The 17,790-nt window shown below is 44.5% G+C and overlaps 1 protein-coding gene across 6 annotated transcripts in view; it reads right to left on the bottom strand.

Annotated features, from left to right (window-relative positions):
- Nucleotides 1–17,790, bottom strand: part of UBAP2 (ubiquitin associated protein 2) — a 1,102,091-nt gene that overhangs the window by 996,369 nt on the left and 87,932 nt on the right. For all 6 annotated transcript variants that reach the window (XM_069217098.1, XM_069217184.1, XM_069216796.1 and 3 more), the window contains exon 2: nucleotides 12,361–12,494. In XM_069217098.1, the coding sequence (XP_069073199.1) occupies nucleotides 12,361–12,453 (93 nt within the window). In that variant the 5' untranslated portion in view covers nucleotides 12,454–12,494. The remainder of the gene's footprint in view (nucleotides 1–12,360; nucleotides 12,495–17,790) is intronic.

The following is a 17,790-nucleotide window of genomic DNA, read 5'->3' as shown; positions in this document are numbered from 1 at the left end:
CCAATCTCTGATATCAGTACCCTCTCTATGGCCCTTGGCTAAGAGCTTGAACTTCTTAGACTACAGACAAGTGGTCCTCTGGGAGGTGTTGTGGTGGAGGCTTGTCGAGTGGGTGTTACATAAAGGGTATGGAGTAACCACTGTGCACAAGTTGGAGCACAGACTGGTCAGATGTGATTCTCTTCCATCCCTGGAGGTAAAGTGTGATGCAGCCTCCCACTATGCGATTAGGTGTTAATGAGGGTGACAAAAGAGTTTTGTACCATTTGCAGGGGGATGGGCAGGAGATTGGGTAGATCGTTGCCAATTGGCAGCCGGATCCCCACCCTCTGCCTTGAAAGGCTTGTGAGGCCTGTTGTTTTGAGACATGGTTTAATGTTGCCTTTGTTGGTATTCTGTTCTGAAGCCTCAAAAGGGTGAGACCGCAAAAGAAACATCCGGACAGGCAGTGCCAGCCAAGAAAGCCCAGTTGCTTTGCTGTTCTTAAAAGTGTTCTAGCGTGGAGTCTGCTTTACCGTCATCAAGACGAGTGCCATGAAATGGCATATCCATGAGTGACTGTTCAATGTCATTAAAAAATATATATACATTTATCAGATGGAAGGGTCCAAGCATCATGTCAAAGCACCACACTGGTTCTGACTGCCATCAACAGGCAGTCTATATTGTCTAGGCCTCATCTTTTGCCTTATCAGTTGTATGGCACATTGAGGGTTAGGTTAAACATCATTCATGAACACAGTGAAAGAGGTCTGCCACCATGTCCCACAACACATGCAAGTAACTACAGGACACCGCAGCTATTCACTGATCTCAGAGTAAAGCTGGCCAAAGAGAACATTCTCTTCGAGAAAGTCTCCAGGTGTTTCAACTTTTTCTGGGGGAGTAGTTGGGAACATATTAGAGTTCAGTCAGATAGTACAGGCCTATACCACTAGGCTTTTGGTGAAGGATGCTGGAGGAGTAAGGCAGGATCCACTGGGGCAGACCTGTGCCACCTTGCAATCTGCCTGTTCACTGGAAGGCAAGATCCTAGCTTTGTCCAGGTGCCATTAAGACATTTGACTTGACCTGAGTGATGAGCAGGGTTAAGTCTAAAACTTCTACTATTCTCCAAACGAGAGGCTAACGCTTCTGTGGCCACATTAGGTAAGGGTAAGTGAAGGCCAGTGTCAGATAATTTATCTAGGTCACAGGAGTCCTGGAGATCTAAAAACAGCTTTTGTCTTCATATGAGGAACTGGTGGCATCATCATCACAGGGATATTAATGAAATTGTTGCAGAAGCGACATGGGGTTGGCAGTGTGGTATACGGGAGGTCAAAGCAACAGCAACAAAAGTTGCTTTGGGTTCATTTTCGAATCAGACATGGTTTTAGCTTCCCTTTGCTGTCGTCACTCAGGACTACAGTGTGGGATGTGGTGCCTTAAGGAGTACCCGTGTTGGGCCAGAATTCTGGGCAGGCCTCGTAGTAAGGTTAACTGGCACAATAAGTTGGGGACAGATCTACCAGTGGTACACCAACTGGAGCTGACCTCAGATCCCTGGGGCCTGAAGAATAGTCAGAAGGATCCAGTTAGGTAATTAAGATTTTGGTCCATAGCCTCCTCAAACTTACTAATTTGCTGCAACATTGCTGTAAGTCAGACCGAACTGGAAGGAGAGTTGGCACTGGTTCTGGGTTGGGAAACAGTTTGCGTCTTGGAGGCACCCAAGGTACCACACAATTCCAAATGGTGACGTGGCAGGACATAGGGGAGCAGTGTTTAGACTTCTTGTGTTTTTTAGATTTACCTTAAGATCTCAGTGACCATCATTCAGGAGATTGGTCTCTGGAACAAGCGCGCATCCACATCCTTTATTTTAGAATATGTTCTGCAACATAAAGCTTGGTCTCACTCTCAAATGGCCTTCGGGGTCATCTTGGCACATTTCTCACACAACACAGCGTCGCGCTTGAAGACCAGATACCCTAGACAGACCTTGTGAGGGTCAATCACCCACAGCTGTTTGTGGCAGTCCTTGCACGGTTTGAATGCTGTTGCTCTAATAGTGGACAGGTCTGTAGCACACTTAAAAAATATTGGAAGAAAAATTCTGTTAAGCCGGACGTATCTCAAGGGAACAAGCTCTGGATCTGCATTGGAAAACACAAAGAAAGGACCGGACACCAGAACACAGCGGTGGAAGGTATGCAAGGGATCAGACATCAAATCCTGGGCAGACACCGGTTCCGACGTGGAGCCGCATAATGCCAGGATGTCTGGCACCTGGTGGTATTAAAAAAGTGAGGGCTCTCGCATTCATCATCACCATGCACCAAATCCAGCACCAAAGCCATGTGGCTAACGAATTAGTACCCAGTCAACAGCACTACAACACAGCAACCTAAACCATAGAAACTCACAAACACTAGTATTAACGTTATTGCTACAGTCCTTCAGTTAAACAAAATTTGAGCAGTAATGTGTTTGTTTCCAATTTTCATATTTCAAATCAGGGTTGGCGAAGACAAAAGGGCTTGCCTTTGGGGCCAACTGGCTTAGACGGTGCCTTTTGGCAATGATCTACTGCGTCTGGAAATGATACTGAACATTCTTTAACATCAATACCTATCTCATGATCAGTTATGCAGTGATTCAGAAGAAAGGAAAATGTAAAACAAAAGAAGAACATAATTACAAACAACCAATCACTACCTGCTAACAGGAAAGAAACAGCATAAAAAATAAATAAAATAAAAAAACAACGTCATGACAGCTTCCATTCAGTTCACAAGAAAAGTTCCAACTACAAATGTGACCGGGAACAAATTCCAAATTCATAAATACATATTTACGAAACTTGTTGACGCTAGTTTAAAAAAAAAAAAAAACAACCTTAACAATATTCCTAAGAGTAGATAGCAAACACTTTAAAATGTATCTTGCTTTAGGATGTTTATCACACCTCATGAAAACTAAAAATTCCTTAACAATATGCTAGAGAAGCATGACATTTAAGAAAAAGGAGAAGTATCAAAGTTGAGATGAATGTTTCTGCAAAATCTGAGGTATAGATAATGATCCTTTTGGTTCACCACAATAAATGTGAAGGTTGAAACAATGATACAGAGGTATTCTTCTTACCACATCCAGTCTCTAAGGGTTAACAGAAAGTGAAAGTGGGGACTAGTTAATAAGTTACACCTCCTCCTCCCCCACTCCCACAATCGTAGAGCTCCTGTACCAATAGCTCAGTCATAACAAAAAACGTTTCTGGAAGCTTAAAAACGTGGTTAATGAAGGATAGGCCACATTTCTGATGGATACAACTACCTGTGGATTCCTCACCTAATGAATACTCCCATGGCGCCAGCATTCGACGGAAATCTTCTTCCTAGTCTCTGCACGTCGACTAGGACGTCACCCTAGCCCACGCGACGCCGTCTGACGTCATACAGGCAATAAGAGGTCCTCGACGACGTGCCGACGTCAGTTCCCTTTTTTCCGTGCATTCGAAACGGTTATCTTCGAGGGAGCAACTGTTACTTTCGTGGTTACAGTGTATTTTTTGCTGCGTAGGCCTTCTCTGCAGTAATAATGTTGCAGAGAAAGTCGGGTTTCAAGCCTTGTCGAGAGTGTGGGGGCAAGATGTCAGTTACAGATCCTCACTCAGACTGCCTTTGGTGTTTGAGCTCCGACCACGACGTCTCGACTTGCGATTCATGCCAGCACATGAATCCAAAGGCCCTCAAGGAACGTGAGGCTAAGTTGTTTATGGCGAAGTTGAAGAAAGAAAAGCATCACAAGAAGTCTTCTTCGCCAAGGCATCGGCGTCATCGAGACTCCCGGCGCCGTAGAGATTCACGGCGCCATTCAAGCGAGGAGACTCGTTCCAGGTCGCCTTCGGATCGGCGCCGGAGGACTTGGGAGGTCAGTCCCACAGTCACGCCGCATCCGTCGACGCCGTTGCCCTCTCCGGCGTCACCGACTTCACCTGGACAGGCGTCGGTGATTGAGGTGATGCAGCCTCTTGTGTTGTCTCCGGCGTCGCAGACTTCGAGGCCGGCGTCGGGGTACGCTTCGATACAGGCACCCCAGTATCCGGCTTTTCCCACCCCTGGAGCCGATAGTACCGCATTTCTAAATGCGATGTATACCATCTTCCAACAGATGGCTCCAGGGGGTGTTCCAGCTGGTCCTTTGGCCTTTCCATTGGGTGATCCTGCGCCTCTACGGCCGGCACCCTTTATGCCCTTTCTCCCTTTTGGGAACGTGGGCTCGGCGCTGGTGGCCGCTCCGGTGGCTTCAGAGGGATTGGCCCCGGAGATTTCCATCCCGTCGGGATTTCGTCCTGTGACTCCGGTGGGTCCATCTGCTCCAAGTCCTCTTCGTCCTGCTCTTTCATCGGCGCCGAAGTAGCCTGTGGCGCCGGACGCGGCGTCGGTTGCTTCTGGGGATCAGCGCCGATCTTCGACTTCGGCGGAGGCCATGTCGACTCCGCGTATCGAGCAGAGGCTACATTCGAGGAGACGTGCTCTTCGTCTATTGGAAGAGCAGGAGTACCAACGAGTCCTGGAGGAAGGAGAACTGGAGGACTCTGGTGATGGACTGCATGGTCTGGATACAGCCAGTGGGCTGGACACTTCCCCTGAGTGGGATCTTTCGTCTCCAGGGGAATATACGGAGGAGGCTGCTTCCTTTCACGCTGTAGTACGGAAGGCAGCTAACTTTCTGGACCTGCCATTGCCGGTGGCAGAGGCGAAGCAGAATCTTCTAACGGAGGTGCTTCATCCGGCCTCTGCTGCAGCGGAGCCTCTCTTGCCGTTTAATGAGGCTTTGCTTGATCCGGTGCTACAGGTGTGGAAGAGGCCAGTATCTTCCTCAGCGGTTCATAGGGCTGTGACCAGGAGGTATCGAGCTGCGCCATCTGACCCTGGCTTTCTTTCTAGACACCCTACACCGGAGAGCTTGGTGGTGCAAGCCTCCTGTTCATCAAAATCGGCGCCTGGATCTTTCCCGACGGTGCCTGGAGACAGGGACTCGAAAAAGCTGGATGCGCAGTCCAAGAACATTTTTTCATCCTGCAGTCTGGCGTTGAAGGCCACCAACGCAACTTGCATTCTGGGGAGATACATCCATGCTCTTATGGATGACATTTCGTCATCATTTACGGAGCTTCCCCAGGGTCTTTTGGATGTTGTTTCGGACGCCCAGGCTGCCGCGACCCAGATTATTCAGTCTGGGCTGGACACGACCGACTCGGTGGCTAGGGCAATGGGCACGGCGACAGGCCTGGCTCCGTAATTCGGGGTTTTCCGCAGATGTGCAGTCAACCCTATTGGACCTCCCGTTTGATGGGGACAAACTGTTTGGGGCCAAGGCAGATTCGGCCTTGGAGCGATTTAAGGAGAGCAGGGCCACAGCCAAATCGTTAGGGCTCCAAGCTCCTTCTTCCTCTTCCAGATTTTTCAGGAGGTTTCGTGGATTTGGGCGTGGCTCTTCCTCCTCTTCCTTTCGGGGGAGATTCCAGCAACCTGCCTCTTCCCATCCCTATAGATCTTTTAGAGGGAGAGGTAGGGCCCGCACCAGAGGAGCCTCTCAGCAGCACTCTGCCTCTTCCTCGTCCTCTGGAGGGGTGCAGCAGGGAAAGCAGCCTTAGGCTTCCACCATTTCCCACTCACTCCTCTCCTGTAGGGGGAAGATTACAGCATTTTCTCCGCAAGTGGAAGACTATTACAACGGACACTTGGGTTCTCAGTATTGTGGGAAAAGGCTACACCCTTCCCTTTCGGGAGTTCCCACCCCCCCATCCCGCCTCGCCCATCTTATTGTTCAGAAGAACACCTCCTGTTGCTAGAACAGGAGGTACAAGTCCTCCTTTCAAAGGGCGCGGTGGAGTTGGTCCCAGAGCAGGAAAGGGGTCGAGGTTGTTACTCAAGGTATTTCCTGATTCCCAAGAAGGATGGTCGGTTGAGACCAATCCTGGATCGGAGGATCTTGAATTGGTTCCTCAAAACAGGAAAAGTTCAAGATGCTGACCCTAGCTCAGGTGCTTTTGGCGTTGAACAAGGAAGATTGGATGGTGTCTGTCGACTTGCAGGATGCTTACTTTCATATCACGATACTCAAGTCACACAGGAAGTATCTCCGGTTTGTGGTAGGATTGCAGCACTATCAGTTTGCGGTCCTTCCGTTTGGTCTTACTTCAGCACCTCGAGTCTTCACGAAGGTGATGTCGGTGGTTGCGGCAGAGCTCAGAAGGAAGGGGATAGCAGTATTCCCTTACTCGGACGACTGGTTGATCAAAGCCAAGTCTCCGGAGCTTGTGTCGCATCATCTGCAGTCAACGACTCAGTTGTTGTTCGACCTGGGCTTTTCGGTGAACGAGCCCAAATCTCACATGGAGCCCTCTCAGCGCCTCCTGTTCATAGGGGCAGTACTGGATACAACATTGAGTCGAGCCTTTCCTCCGCCTCAGCGGATTCAAGATATTCAGGAATTGGTTCCAATGTTTCGAAATGGAGCGGTAGTTCCAGTTCTCAAGGTCCTTCGTCTGCTCGGTCTGTTTGCCTCCTGCATTCTGTTGGTCACGCATGCTCGCTGGCACATGAGGGCTCTTTCAGTGGTGCCTCCGAAGGCAGTGGTCTCAACACAAAGGAGATCTAGAAGGTGCTGTCAAGATCTCCAGAGATGCTGCTGTGGACTTGAAGTGGTGGATTGCGAGCAACAATCTTTCACAAGGAAAGCAGTTCGCGCAGTCGCCACCAGTGGCCACGGTCATAACGGATGCTTCCACTCTAGGGTGGGGAGCTCCTCTGGGGGATCTGGAGATCAAAGGCCTTTGGTCTCCAGAGGAACAGATGTTTCATATCAATCTGTTAGAGTTACGGGCTGTACGTCTGGCTCTCAAGGCCTTCCTCCCTTCCCTTCGTGGTCAGTCGGTACAGGTCCTGACGGACAATACTACCACGATGTGGTACATAAACAAACAGGGAGGAGTAGGGTCGTACCTTCTATGCAGAGAAGCTCTTCGACTATGGTCCTGGTCAGAGGACCATCAGATTTGCTTGGTAGCAAATCATCTGGCCGGGGTCTTGAATGTACGTGCGGACAGTCTCAGTCGCCAATTCTCGGCAGACCACGAGTGGCGTCTCCATCCAGATCAAGCCCGTTTAATCTTCCAAAGGTGGGGGTTTCCTCTGGTAGATCTGTTTGCCACTCTGGAGAACGCGCATTGTCCGTTATTCTGCAGCCTCCAGAATCCGATGCAGGGAGCGTTGGGGGGACGCGTTTCAAATAACTTGGTGCGGCCAGTTGCTTTACGCGTTTCCTCCCATACCCTTGATTCCTCGAGAATTGAGGAAGATTCGCCAAGACCGGGCTCTAGTCATCTTAATAGCTCCGGATTGGCCAAGGAGAGTGTGGTACTCCGACCTTCTCCAACTCTCAATGTGCCCTCCGCTCAGTCTCCCTTTCAGGGCAGACCTCCTCTCGCAGTCGCAGGTTTTACACCCCAACCTCCAGAGTCTGCACCTACATGCCTGGAGATTGAACAGGGCAACCTGAGTTCCTTCTCTCTCCCGCCTGATGTAGTGGATGTTATATTAGCGGCCAGGCGACACTCCACTAAATCTATCCACGCTAATAGGTGGTCTAAATTTGTTGCGTGGTGTGGAGAGAGGCAGATTGATCCCTTACATGCTCATCTATCGGACGTTTTGTCTTTTGCTCTGTCTCTAGCGCAGAAAGGTTGTGCAGTGGCTACCATTAAGGGTTATTTGTCTGCCTTGTCAGCCTTCATTTGTCTTCCAGACCAACCATCGTTATTTAAATCCTCTATTGTTATCAGATTCTTGAAAGGTCTTCTAAATAAATATCCTCCAAAACCATTTGTTATGCCGCAATGGGATTTGTCCTTGGTCCTGACTTTCCTTATGGGGTCCCCTTTTGAGCCTATGCATTCTTGCCCCTTAAGGGTATTTGGTTATAAAAACAGTTTTCCTGGTAGCTATAACATCTGCAAGGAGAGTGAGTGAGTTGCAGGCCTTATCGGTAAAGCCCCCTTATACAACTTTTTATGGGGATAAGGTGGTGTTGAGGACCAAGGCTGCTTTCCTCCCGAAGGTTGTTTCACCTTTCCATTTGGCTCAGACAATTACTTTGTCCACGTTCTATCCTCCGCCTCATCCTTCTAAAGAGGAAGAAAGACTGCACCGTCTGGACCCAAAGAGGGCGTTAAGCTTCTTTATTGATAGAACAAAGGATTTCAGGCTGGAGGATCAGCTGTTCATCGGATATGTGGGCAAGAGGAGAGGAAAGGCAGTCCCACAAGAGAACACTCTCCAGGTGGGTTGTTCTTTGCATTAAAATCTGTTACTCTTTGGCAAAGAAGGATCCTCCTGAGGGCATTAGAGCTCATTCCACCAGAGCTAAGTCGGCCACTTCGGCCTTGGCCAGAGGTGTTCCTGTGGTCGACATCTGCAAGGCCGCAACTTGGTCGTCCCTTCACACTTTTGCGAAACATTACTGTTTGGACTCTGAGGTCAGAAGGGACGGCCATTTTGCACGGTCAGTGCTGCAGGATTTCTTGGTTTGACCATTTAGGCACCCGCCACCGGGTGTGGTACTGCTTTGGGACTATTCATTAGGTGAGGAATCCACAGGTAGTTGTATCCATCAGAAGAACGAGTTACTTACCTTCGGTAACGACTTTTCTGGTGGATACATTAGCTACCTGTGGATTCCTCACGGTCCCACCCGCCTCCCAGTTGCCTTTCTGGTCTTTCCAAGTAATCCTTGAGTGCGCTCCTCTTGGTCTTCAAGGTTGCAATAGATGTTGTATATATGGATACTTGTGTATATTTATCTGTATATATGTATATATCTTTGTGTATATACATGATTTGCATATATTTGTTGGTTTAAAAAAAAAAAGTGTTATATTAAATTTGCAGCTATTCATTGCAATATTGTGTATTTTACAAGGTTATGGGATGTTGCCTTGCTCTTTCATTGCATTGGGTTGTTGTTCTCATGCACGTAAAAAATGGTGGTACTGACTTCGGCACGTCGTCGAGGACCTCTTATTGCCTGTATGACGTCAGACGGCGTCGCGTGGGCTAGGGTGACGTCCTCGTCGACGTGCAGAGACTAGGAAGAAGATTTCCGTCGAATGCTGGCGCCATGGGAGTATTCATTAGGTGAGGAATCCACAGGTAGCTAATGTATCCACCAGAAAAGTCATTACCGAAGGTAAGTAACTCGTTCGTCTTGCAGTGTGCTCACTCTGCTATCGATAGGGCCGATTAAAAAAAAAAGTCTCAGATCGGTTGTACATTGTACGAAGGGTTAACACAAAATCATGAACAAGTGCACTCCCACTGCAGCATCTCAGTTAAACATGAGATTTAAATATGGTTAAGAGGTTGCCTTTAAACATGCATAGAGTAACCGTTCCAGGTCAAAGAAAGAACAAACAGCAAACCATCATGCCTTGAGAGCTGACAGACTTCGATACACTTGGCCACAAAACAGGTTCAAGGGTTAGAGTAAATGGATTTGGAAGAAGGAGGCATAAATAGAGAATGAGATGTCCAGAATATCAGAGGGAAGATTGAAAAAATTCCCAAACTCCCCTGATCAGTCTCACAAACAAATATAAAGGCTTGGGAAGTGCAGGTGGGGCACTTTAACCACCTGATGAGATCCTATTGATGCTGCTCTTCTTTTTTTGGGTTGGCGTGGGGGACGGGACACCTGCTGAGTCACGGAACCTCAAGCACCACACCCTGCTCATCCAGTCTGGAGCACCCAGGATCTATGTGCATGGTCTGACCTTACTTTCCCTGAAAACAAAATGTAGGCAAATGGGCCCCACTTCATGAAATGCTGCTGTCGTAGCTCATTGCAGCAGAATTTTAAAGGCAATGAAACAGAGAATTAACATTCTCCAGTGTAGTAAAGAAATCACCCTGATGCATGCCCCAAGGGTGACTATCAACTGCACCATCCCCAGGTGGAGACAAACCTCATAGTTTGCAAGGTAACTCCTTCTAAACTCTACCGCGCTCAAACTTGAGCCCTCCTTACTCACTGACAGCGAAATGTAAAGCATAAGGCACCAGCACACCAACAAGCATCTCTGAATACGCGGATGATTCTTTGTGCCATTCTACTAGAATGCACAGCATCAAATGTTTCTAACACCAGTAGATGTTGTCCTTGCACTTCTGAAAACATATCTGAGACAGTATCCTGTAGGATAACCATCACCCAGTGATGTACCAGAGCCATGTTAATCCAGTTATGTTTACATATGAATCCGGTCAGATATTTGACCAAACAAGATTGTATAGGGCTTATTCAATAAAGAAATGGGAGTAAGAAACTCACTACACGCCATTCAATCACACACAAACTTAATACTCCGTTGTAACAGAAATAAAAACAGACATTTATTGAATGGTAAGTAAAATAGATTTAAAAAACAATACAGGGCTCGAAAAGTCCACTCGACCACTTGCATTGGCAAGTCTTATTTGATCAGGTCGAGCTATTCTTAATACTTACTGGTTCCTGGCCAGTTGATACTGAACAAGTGTCCTGTTCAGTTTAAAAGTGGAAGGGCAATAAAAGATTCCTTTAAATCTTGTTCTGATGTCACATTTGCTCTGTGTTCGCAGACAGAAGTCAAAAGTCAGTTTTTCTTACAATTAATTTTCCTTCTAACTGAAGAGTTCCAGGACTCTGTAAGGTGAACTGTGTGACCTGCTGCTTAGAATGTAAAATAAAAGGATATTGTGTGTAAGGTTTCTCCTAAGACACAACATTTAAATGACTAAGTCAACTGTGCAAACATTTCAAAATATATTTTAGTTGTGAAAGCCCTTTTTTTATATTTGTGCAATGTAAAGATATTTTAATAGGATGAAAATAAATCAGAATACTTGATGTGCAAAGGATATGTTTTCTGAAACCCAATTTTCACAGATTGTTAATACACTCTAGTTTTATCAGTAAAGCTGCAAGTTAGTGGATAGATTGATTTTTGCACTTTTGATGGAAAATTACTGTCTGTAGATGACAATACGTTACCACATCATGGTTTAGTTATATATTTATTAACACTGAGTGTTGAAACAAACTGAGAAAAACTCCTGTCCTGATGGCAATGTTGTTAGTAAACTAAAAGAAGTCCTAGGTTACGTGGGCTAGACCTTATGGGTATGTGGGCTAGATTCTTGTGATGCATGCAGCAAACTTTAGTCTACTTAATAAAACAAGAGGTTTTTTTGTACTGCAGAAATGCTGAGCGCACATATTTGAAGGTGCAATTATATGTGAGAATTAAGAAAAAACTGATTATTTAAGTTACTCTACCTGCAGGTCAAGTAACATTTTTATGATTTTTGGAGCCCTGAATTAGGGATTAAAAAAAAGTGCACCCACGTATCAGGTTGAGTGCACTATCCGCAACACCAAATGGCTTTACAAAAACAACAGAGCATTCAGGTTCATAGTAACCATAACCATCATGTACATCTATGGCTCGAAAAGAAGGTGGGTATGGTTCGAGGGATTAGCTCTACAATGTCTAACAAATGGCAAATGATTAATGGCCTGAATACGATCTTGGAAGATAGAATACTGCTGCAAATGTAACTGATATCCTGTCTGCCCTATTATAGGTTCCATAGGATGTAATGGAACTTGTAATACAACAGACAGGATAGCTGTTACGTCTGTGATGGTATCCCATTTGTTAAATTCATAATCAGGCCCAAAGTCTGCTGGACCAAATTATACAAAATATCCCAATTTATATGATCTGCTTGCTCTTTACACTAAGTATTTCGCTCTGGGTACACCTCATCAAAAATCACTTCTGCCAAAAAGTACAAAAGGGATCCGATCCAGGCAATGAGTCTGGTTTCAATAGCGTATTTGTGTCATGTAAGCAGGAGCTGCTGGGCATTCGGTATTCTGTGACCAGCAAAACATTTATTCTAAGTGCTGCATTGTGTACAACAAGCATTCCCCATTGTAATTGTCTACAATGAATTAACTACAAGCTTTTTTCCCCCCTCAAGGTTTAATTTCGTATCCAGAACTTTGTATAAACATAACAAAAAAGTAAATAGGGATCATTTATATAAAAGCACTTATCAAGTAGCAAATGAGTACCAAGAAAATATGAAATACAACTCAAAATAAGACACTTCTAAGTTATATAACAGACTGAATTTCTTCACATGGTTTAAATCATGCTAAATAAAGCATAGCTTTCGAAGTATTCACCAATAGGGGTATTTTGAGCTACTTTCTCAAACATTCAATTAACAACAACATTTAAGATCAACACTGTATAATACCTACCTGTACTTGTTTCTGTGGTTGTGCCTGTGGAGGTGAAATTTGTGTCTTCTCCCGAGTGCCCCGGGAACGTTCATTGCCCACCGAAGTCATCATATACAGTATATACAAAACAATGTATGTACAAAATAGAAAATCTGAAAAAAAAGAGAAATCTCATTAAGTAGACAAATTTAAAAAAAAAACCTCTTTTCGCTCAAAACAAAAACGGTAGTACATTCTTTTAAAATAGAGACAAGGTCAATTATAAAATCTAAGGTTATTCAATGTTGGCAGAAGAATCCCGTGGGCATCATGTTTGCATACAATAAGGCACTATAAAGCATTAGAGACCAGATCGCAAGACTCGAGTGCGTTCATCACCCAAAACACCGACCTGCACCCTAATGCCCATTCCTTGGCAAAATAACATTTTATGGCTTGGAAAGCAAATCTCAATCACAAAGGAGAATATTACTCTAGCCTATGTCAGCTACTCTTATGATGTACCCACTATACACCCGGTGTTCCACCTCACTTAAAACCAAATATGTTAATAAAAAGCATACTCCTTTTATCCCTGTCCTGAACTCACCAGCTGTTTGAAGCTTGGCCACACTATCACCCTCAATTGAAGGAAAAACCTAAAGCTCTGGAATCTACCTAACAAACTCGCAGCAGGGACTGAACATTACGTGCATGTTAAGCATTTAGCAAGTCACAGAAAATGCAAAAGTATACAGAGTAGTCCAATCTGTTAAATTTAGACGTACTGGAGATATTTAGGGGTGCTGCCATTGATATGGTAAAGGAAGACAGACGATGAAATGCTAAATGTACTCCAGGCTCAAAATATTCAGATATTAAACTAATCAGGGAGCTAGGTACATGCACTATTTTCAAATGTTACTAGCTCTTTCTGCGAATATTATGCAACGGTTGGGATAAGAAGGATGGTGGAAAAGAAAAAATGAACTAGAAGGAATACAATCAGAATATCATTTGGATTTGGGCTCTAGCTTTCACAAGATACCTCGCATTACAAAAATGATCACCCTAAAAGGAATAGGGTGATTCTTGAGTCCCAAATCAACAAAGTAAATATCAATCTGCCTGGCTTTTGGCATTCCTCTCCTACCCTGCTAAAGGCATATATGAAGTCATGGCGCAACGAAAGGACATCTGATAACATCGCACAGGTCCTAAATGACTTACACCGACAGCAGAATTAATTTTAAGATCTAGAGACAGGCAGAAAGTCCTCCTTATCGCACTAAAATGTTTTCAGCAGACAAGAGGAGTGAAAAGACACTGCACTGCAACTGAACGTGAAACCCGAAATTCAAAACCTCTCTGGCGCTGAATAAATATTAACACAGGAGTTGCAACCAAATATCTGTAAAAGTCTTCACCTATAAACAACCCAATCCTTCTTTCAGGAAACTGCCAATTAACATTTTGTTGTTCTTCTGAAATATTTACCATCTCTTAAAGCCCATCTGCTTTAGCCCTTCCATTTTTTGTCATTTCATGGTTAAATAATATTTCCACTAACGTTTAGTGTTTACTTTTTCATAATGTCCGCTTTTGATACATCGAGATGAGGTCTTTAAAAATGTTAACTATTAAACCAACTTTTGCCAAAACTGGATGTGTTTAGTGTCAATCAATTACAAACTATAGCAAAAAGAACTCTAGAAAAAAAAGATCAGACGTGGCAGACCAATTACAAACCTGTTCACTATATGGCAGATGGTACATGGCAGATGTTGAAATCGCTTCCTTTTTCTCGCCAGACTAGTGCTTACTGCCTAGCCTGGCACTGAAGACATAATGCTGATGACATCAGCCCATTTATGACGTTATAATGCTGCAAGTTTTACAAGCGTTTATCGGGGCAGACAAAGAGGAAGTAACTAGCTTGCCTTTCAGAAAGTGTGAACAAAAGTTTAGCTGGCTTTACAAAGACACTTCAGGGCTTTCATTTAATATTAAAATCGGTTGTAGTGTAGAAGCTAATGTAAGTAAGGTTAACTCTTGAGAGAGCGTAGTTTAAATATTACATATTATAGACGTGAAATGCTTACATTTGACAATACAACATTAATAATTGAAATGCATTAATAAACGTGGAGAATTATTCACTTGTGTACACTACTGCTAAATAGAAGAAATAATCATTTTATAATTTGTATGTATTATTACGATTAAAACTGCATTCATTAGAACTCGTACATCTTAAGTTAGCATGAGTCGCGAACTAGCTGGGTAACTCTCATATTAAAGGCGTATTTTTCTGCTTCTCCAGTATGCTGACTTGCAAACGACCATGACCCAGCGATTGATCTTTTCTATACTTAATAGAAACATTATGGAATTCTCCCATTCGCATGCTAGTAGCTTTTTAGTATGGATTATGAAGCTTCGAAACAAACATGGACACTTTCAAGGACAATAAAGCGAGGAGAAGAGAACTCTTGACCCGAGACGTGTGCCAAAATGGTGAAGTAACCCCGGATATGCCACCTACGAAAAACGTCAATTATAAAGACCAATTGGGATTTGAGTAGATATCAAGAAATGGCAAATGCATTACTTAATGTATAATTTGATTGGTTACCAATAGTGGGGTGTAGTGACTGACCAATAGAATCTTGGTGGAATGTATCACGCAAAAGGGAATAAAAACCCATGACACGGGAGACGAGACGCATTAGGTAGGGGATGATATTGATTGCATCCAGAAACTCTGTCATTCTATATGGTGACTTGAGACTTAGAAAACCATCCTTGTCCATAGACTGCCCTGTTAACTTTCCCCCTTAAGGGGAGAGTGTCCCTTGCCTTTAATTAGACAGACTGACGGTGATTCTAACTGATGTCCTGAAGACTAAGACTGATCCTGTATGCTGACCTGTCGAGAGGAGGGTAATAATATTACTAATTAAATCTATTTTGCCTTTTCTTTCTAGGTACCAACTGCTGTGTATAATTTGAATAGAGATCTTAACTAGATGTTTTCCAAATTGATGTTCTAAATTGTTTTACATGAAGCCCCACATGTTAATGCTAATTCGAGGTTATATGAGGTGTTCATTTGACTGACGGAACTGACGTGACTGACATATAGCTATGCTGAACTGAGACCCTATGAATTATTATGCACTGTGATCTATTCTTGTCGACGCATCTATCTTATGTTTCTGATCATTGCATTATTGAAAGCTTATCGCAGTTGTCACTTTGTGATTATGCTCTTATGCTTCTTGGTTTTGAGACTAATTCGTTTATTATTAGATTGTAATCAATAGGGAATAAATTCACAAAATCATCCTTTAAGGTGTGGTTATTTGTGTCTGAGAACTAATGATTGCGCCGAAGGTTCATTAATGGTTAAGGCGAAATATATTTTGATGCTAACCTTTAACAATGTTATTGATTGGTTATCTCGTCTTACGGAGACTCATCACTGGGCCCAAAGATTCATCGACCTAAAACGAGTCCTGATGTGTATAAATTGACATAGACGGGCGCGTTAACACTCTCATATCTAAGGTTTGCAAAAAAATAAATAAAGTTAAATGTGTCTTCTTAGTTCGGTCCTAAATAAAATCCCTTCGGATGTCCGAAACGGTCATTCTACTTACAACATGATTAAAAAGATTATTCAAAGTGCATTTATTTAGCTTCCAAGAATTTGTAACTATTATCCAATTCGCCCAGTCCATCTCCCTTGCCGCTCTATAGAGGAGAAACCAGGGAGCCTTGTCATACTGTTATACAACATCCCTGGTTGGGATTATTCACAACGACTGGGATCATTCGAAAATTAGACTAACTTGTGAAGAATTCAGCAGAGGAAGAGCTTTGAATAGTTTTTTTTTTGTTTTTTTTAATATAAGTGAGAACTGACGTTGTCTTATGACACGAGGAGGAAGTCTAATGATCTACATCTGGGGCAAACAGCAGATTGATCGATGCTTGGAGCGCCCCACCATCTTGTGCTGGTGGTCTCTAGCGGCCATGCCCATCCAAAGAGTCTGTGGTTCCCCTCAAGCCTGCAGCCGGTGGATAAATGTGTGATCCACAACTCAAGCCGTCCTGTGCCAGTCCCCTGCTAAGAGAATAATCACCATCATCGAACTGCACATTCCCAGTGTTCGGCACGGTCATGAGAGTTCAGGTTTCACATACGTCTTGTAAGTGTTGGCAGGACAGCTGCCCATCGCTCTGATCCCTGCTTCTGATATCCTGTGCTGAATGAGTAGGACCCAAATAGAGATGCCGGTAGGTCAACCCACCTAAGGGAGTTGCACATTACTGCAGTTAACTGAAATTTGTTCAGTAGGCCCCGTTCCTAAACAATAGTCCCCCTGCAGGTCACGATGCCATGTAGGAATACAAGCAGCACACTGGGTAGTATTTGGGATCTGCCAAGCAATGCAATTTTACCCAGTTACCCTTACCGGCCTGTTTTTGTTTTACTCAATAGTAGGTCAACCTGTGCTCTGCCTGGTTTGACATCCATTGCTTGTGGCATGTTGTACCTGCCTCCCTTTCAGCTGGAGCCCTAGCTTGTTTACCCTGAAAGAAAATCCTGTAGCAAACACTGCCTTATAAGGGGAGACTTCTAACGCATCTAGGGCTACTAATTCAAGTGCGTCCATGATCCGGGGCAGCCTTCTGAAGTCTATGGGTAGGCTCTTCTCCTGCCTCTTCCCCTCCAGGTGCTTCCAGCCCTTCACTGCCGTCCATACATTGTGGGATGCGGTAGGATCCTTCCCAGAGACTAATTTGGCAAAATGCGCTACTTCTGCTATGTGAGCCTGTGCCCATGACGGGCTTTTTTTTTTGTCGTATGCCCATTTGATCAATATTGCCACCACTCTGGCTGTGCCTTCTGTGTCCCCCAGTGACCGCAGCCCTGCTACCTGCATTACAGTGTCTGTATATTTCCCATTGCACTTTGTCGAACTGAGTGTGAATGTATGTGTTATCAGATTTGACAAGTTCGCTCTGCCAACTCCCTCACAGCTTCCAGGAAAGGGGTCATCTGCTGTCCTAGCTTTAGTACTAGTTTTGTGAAAGTTCTCATCTGGAAACCAGTGCACATCTGCTTGCGAGTTCTTAACCCCGGGGACGTGTCTTACCTTTATGTCTAGGTTCCCCTCCAACTGCACTTTCACCATGTAGCTCAGTATATTAGAACATTTGGCCACCCCACTGTCTATTGCATACATCACCTCAGACCAGAGGGTGAGATTCAGGTCCTTGAGCCTTTTCTGCCAGAAAGTCAGGGCCACTACTATGGGCAACAACTCTAGAAGGGTGATTTTTTAGTGACGCCCAGCTCTTCTCACCTTCTTGCCCACTTCCCCAGGCACCATGTCCTTCTCAATATTGCTCCAAAACCTTGGCTTTCTACTGAATCCATGAAAAGGGCCATTTGTCTAA

This window comes from Pleurodeles waltl, chromosome 1_1, assembly GCF_031143425.1.
Source record: "Pleurodeles waltl isolate 20211129_DDA chromosome 1_1, aPleWal1.hap1.20221129, whole genome shotgun sequence".
Classification (NCBI taxonomy): domain Eukaryota; kingdom Metazoa; phylum Chordata; class Amphibia; order Caudata; family Salamandridae; genus Pleurodeles; species Pleurodeles waltl.
The sequence above is the reverse complement of the archived record's forward strand: the minus strand, read 5'-3'. Positions and strand labels throughout refer to the sequence as shown.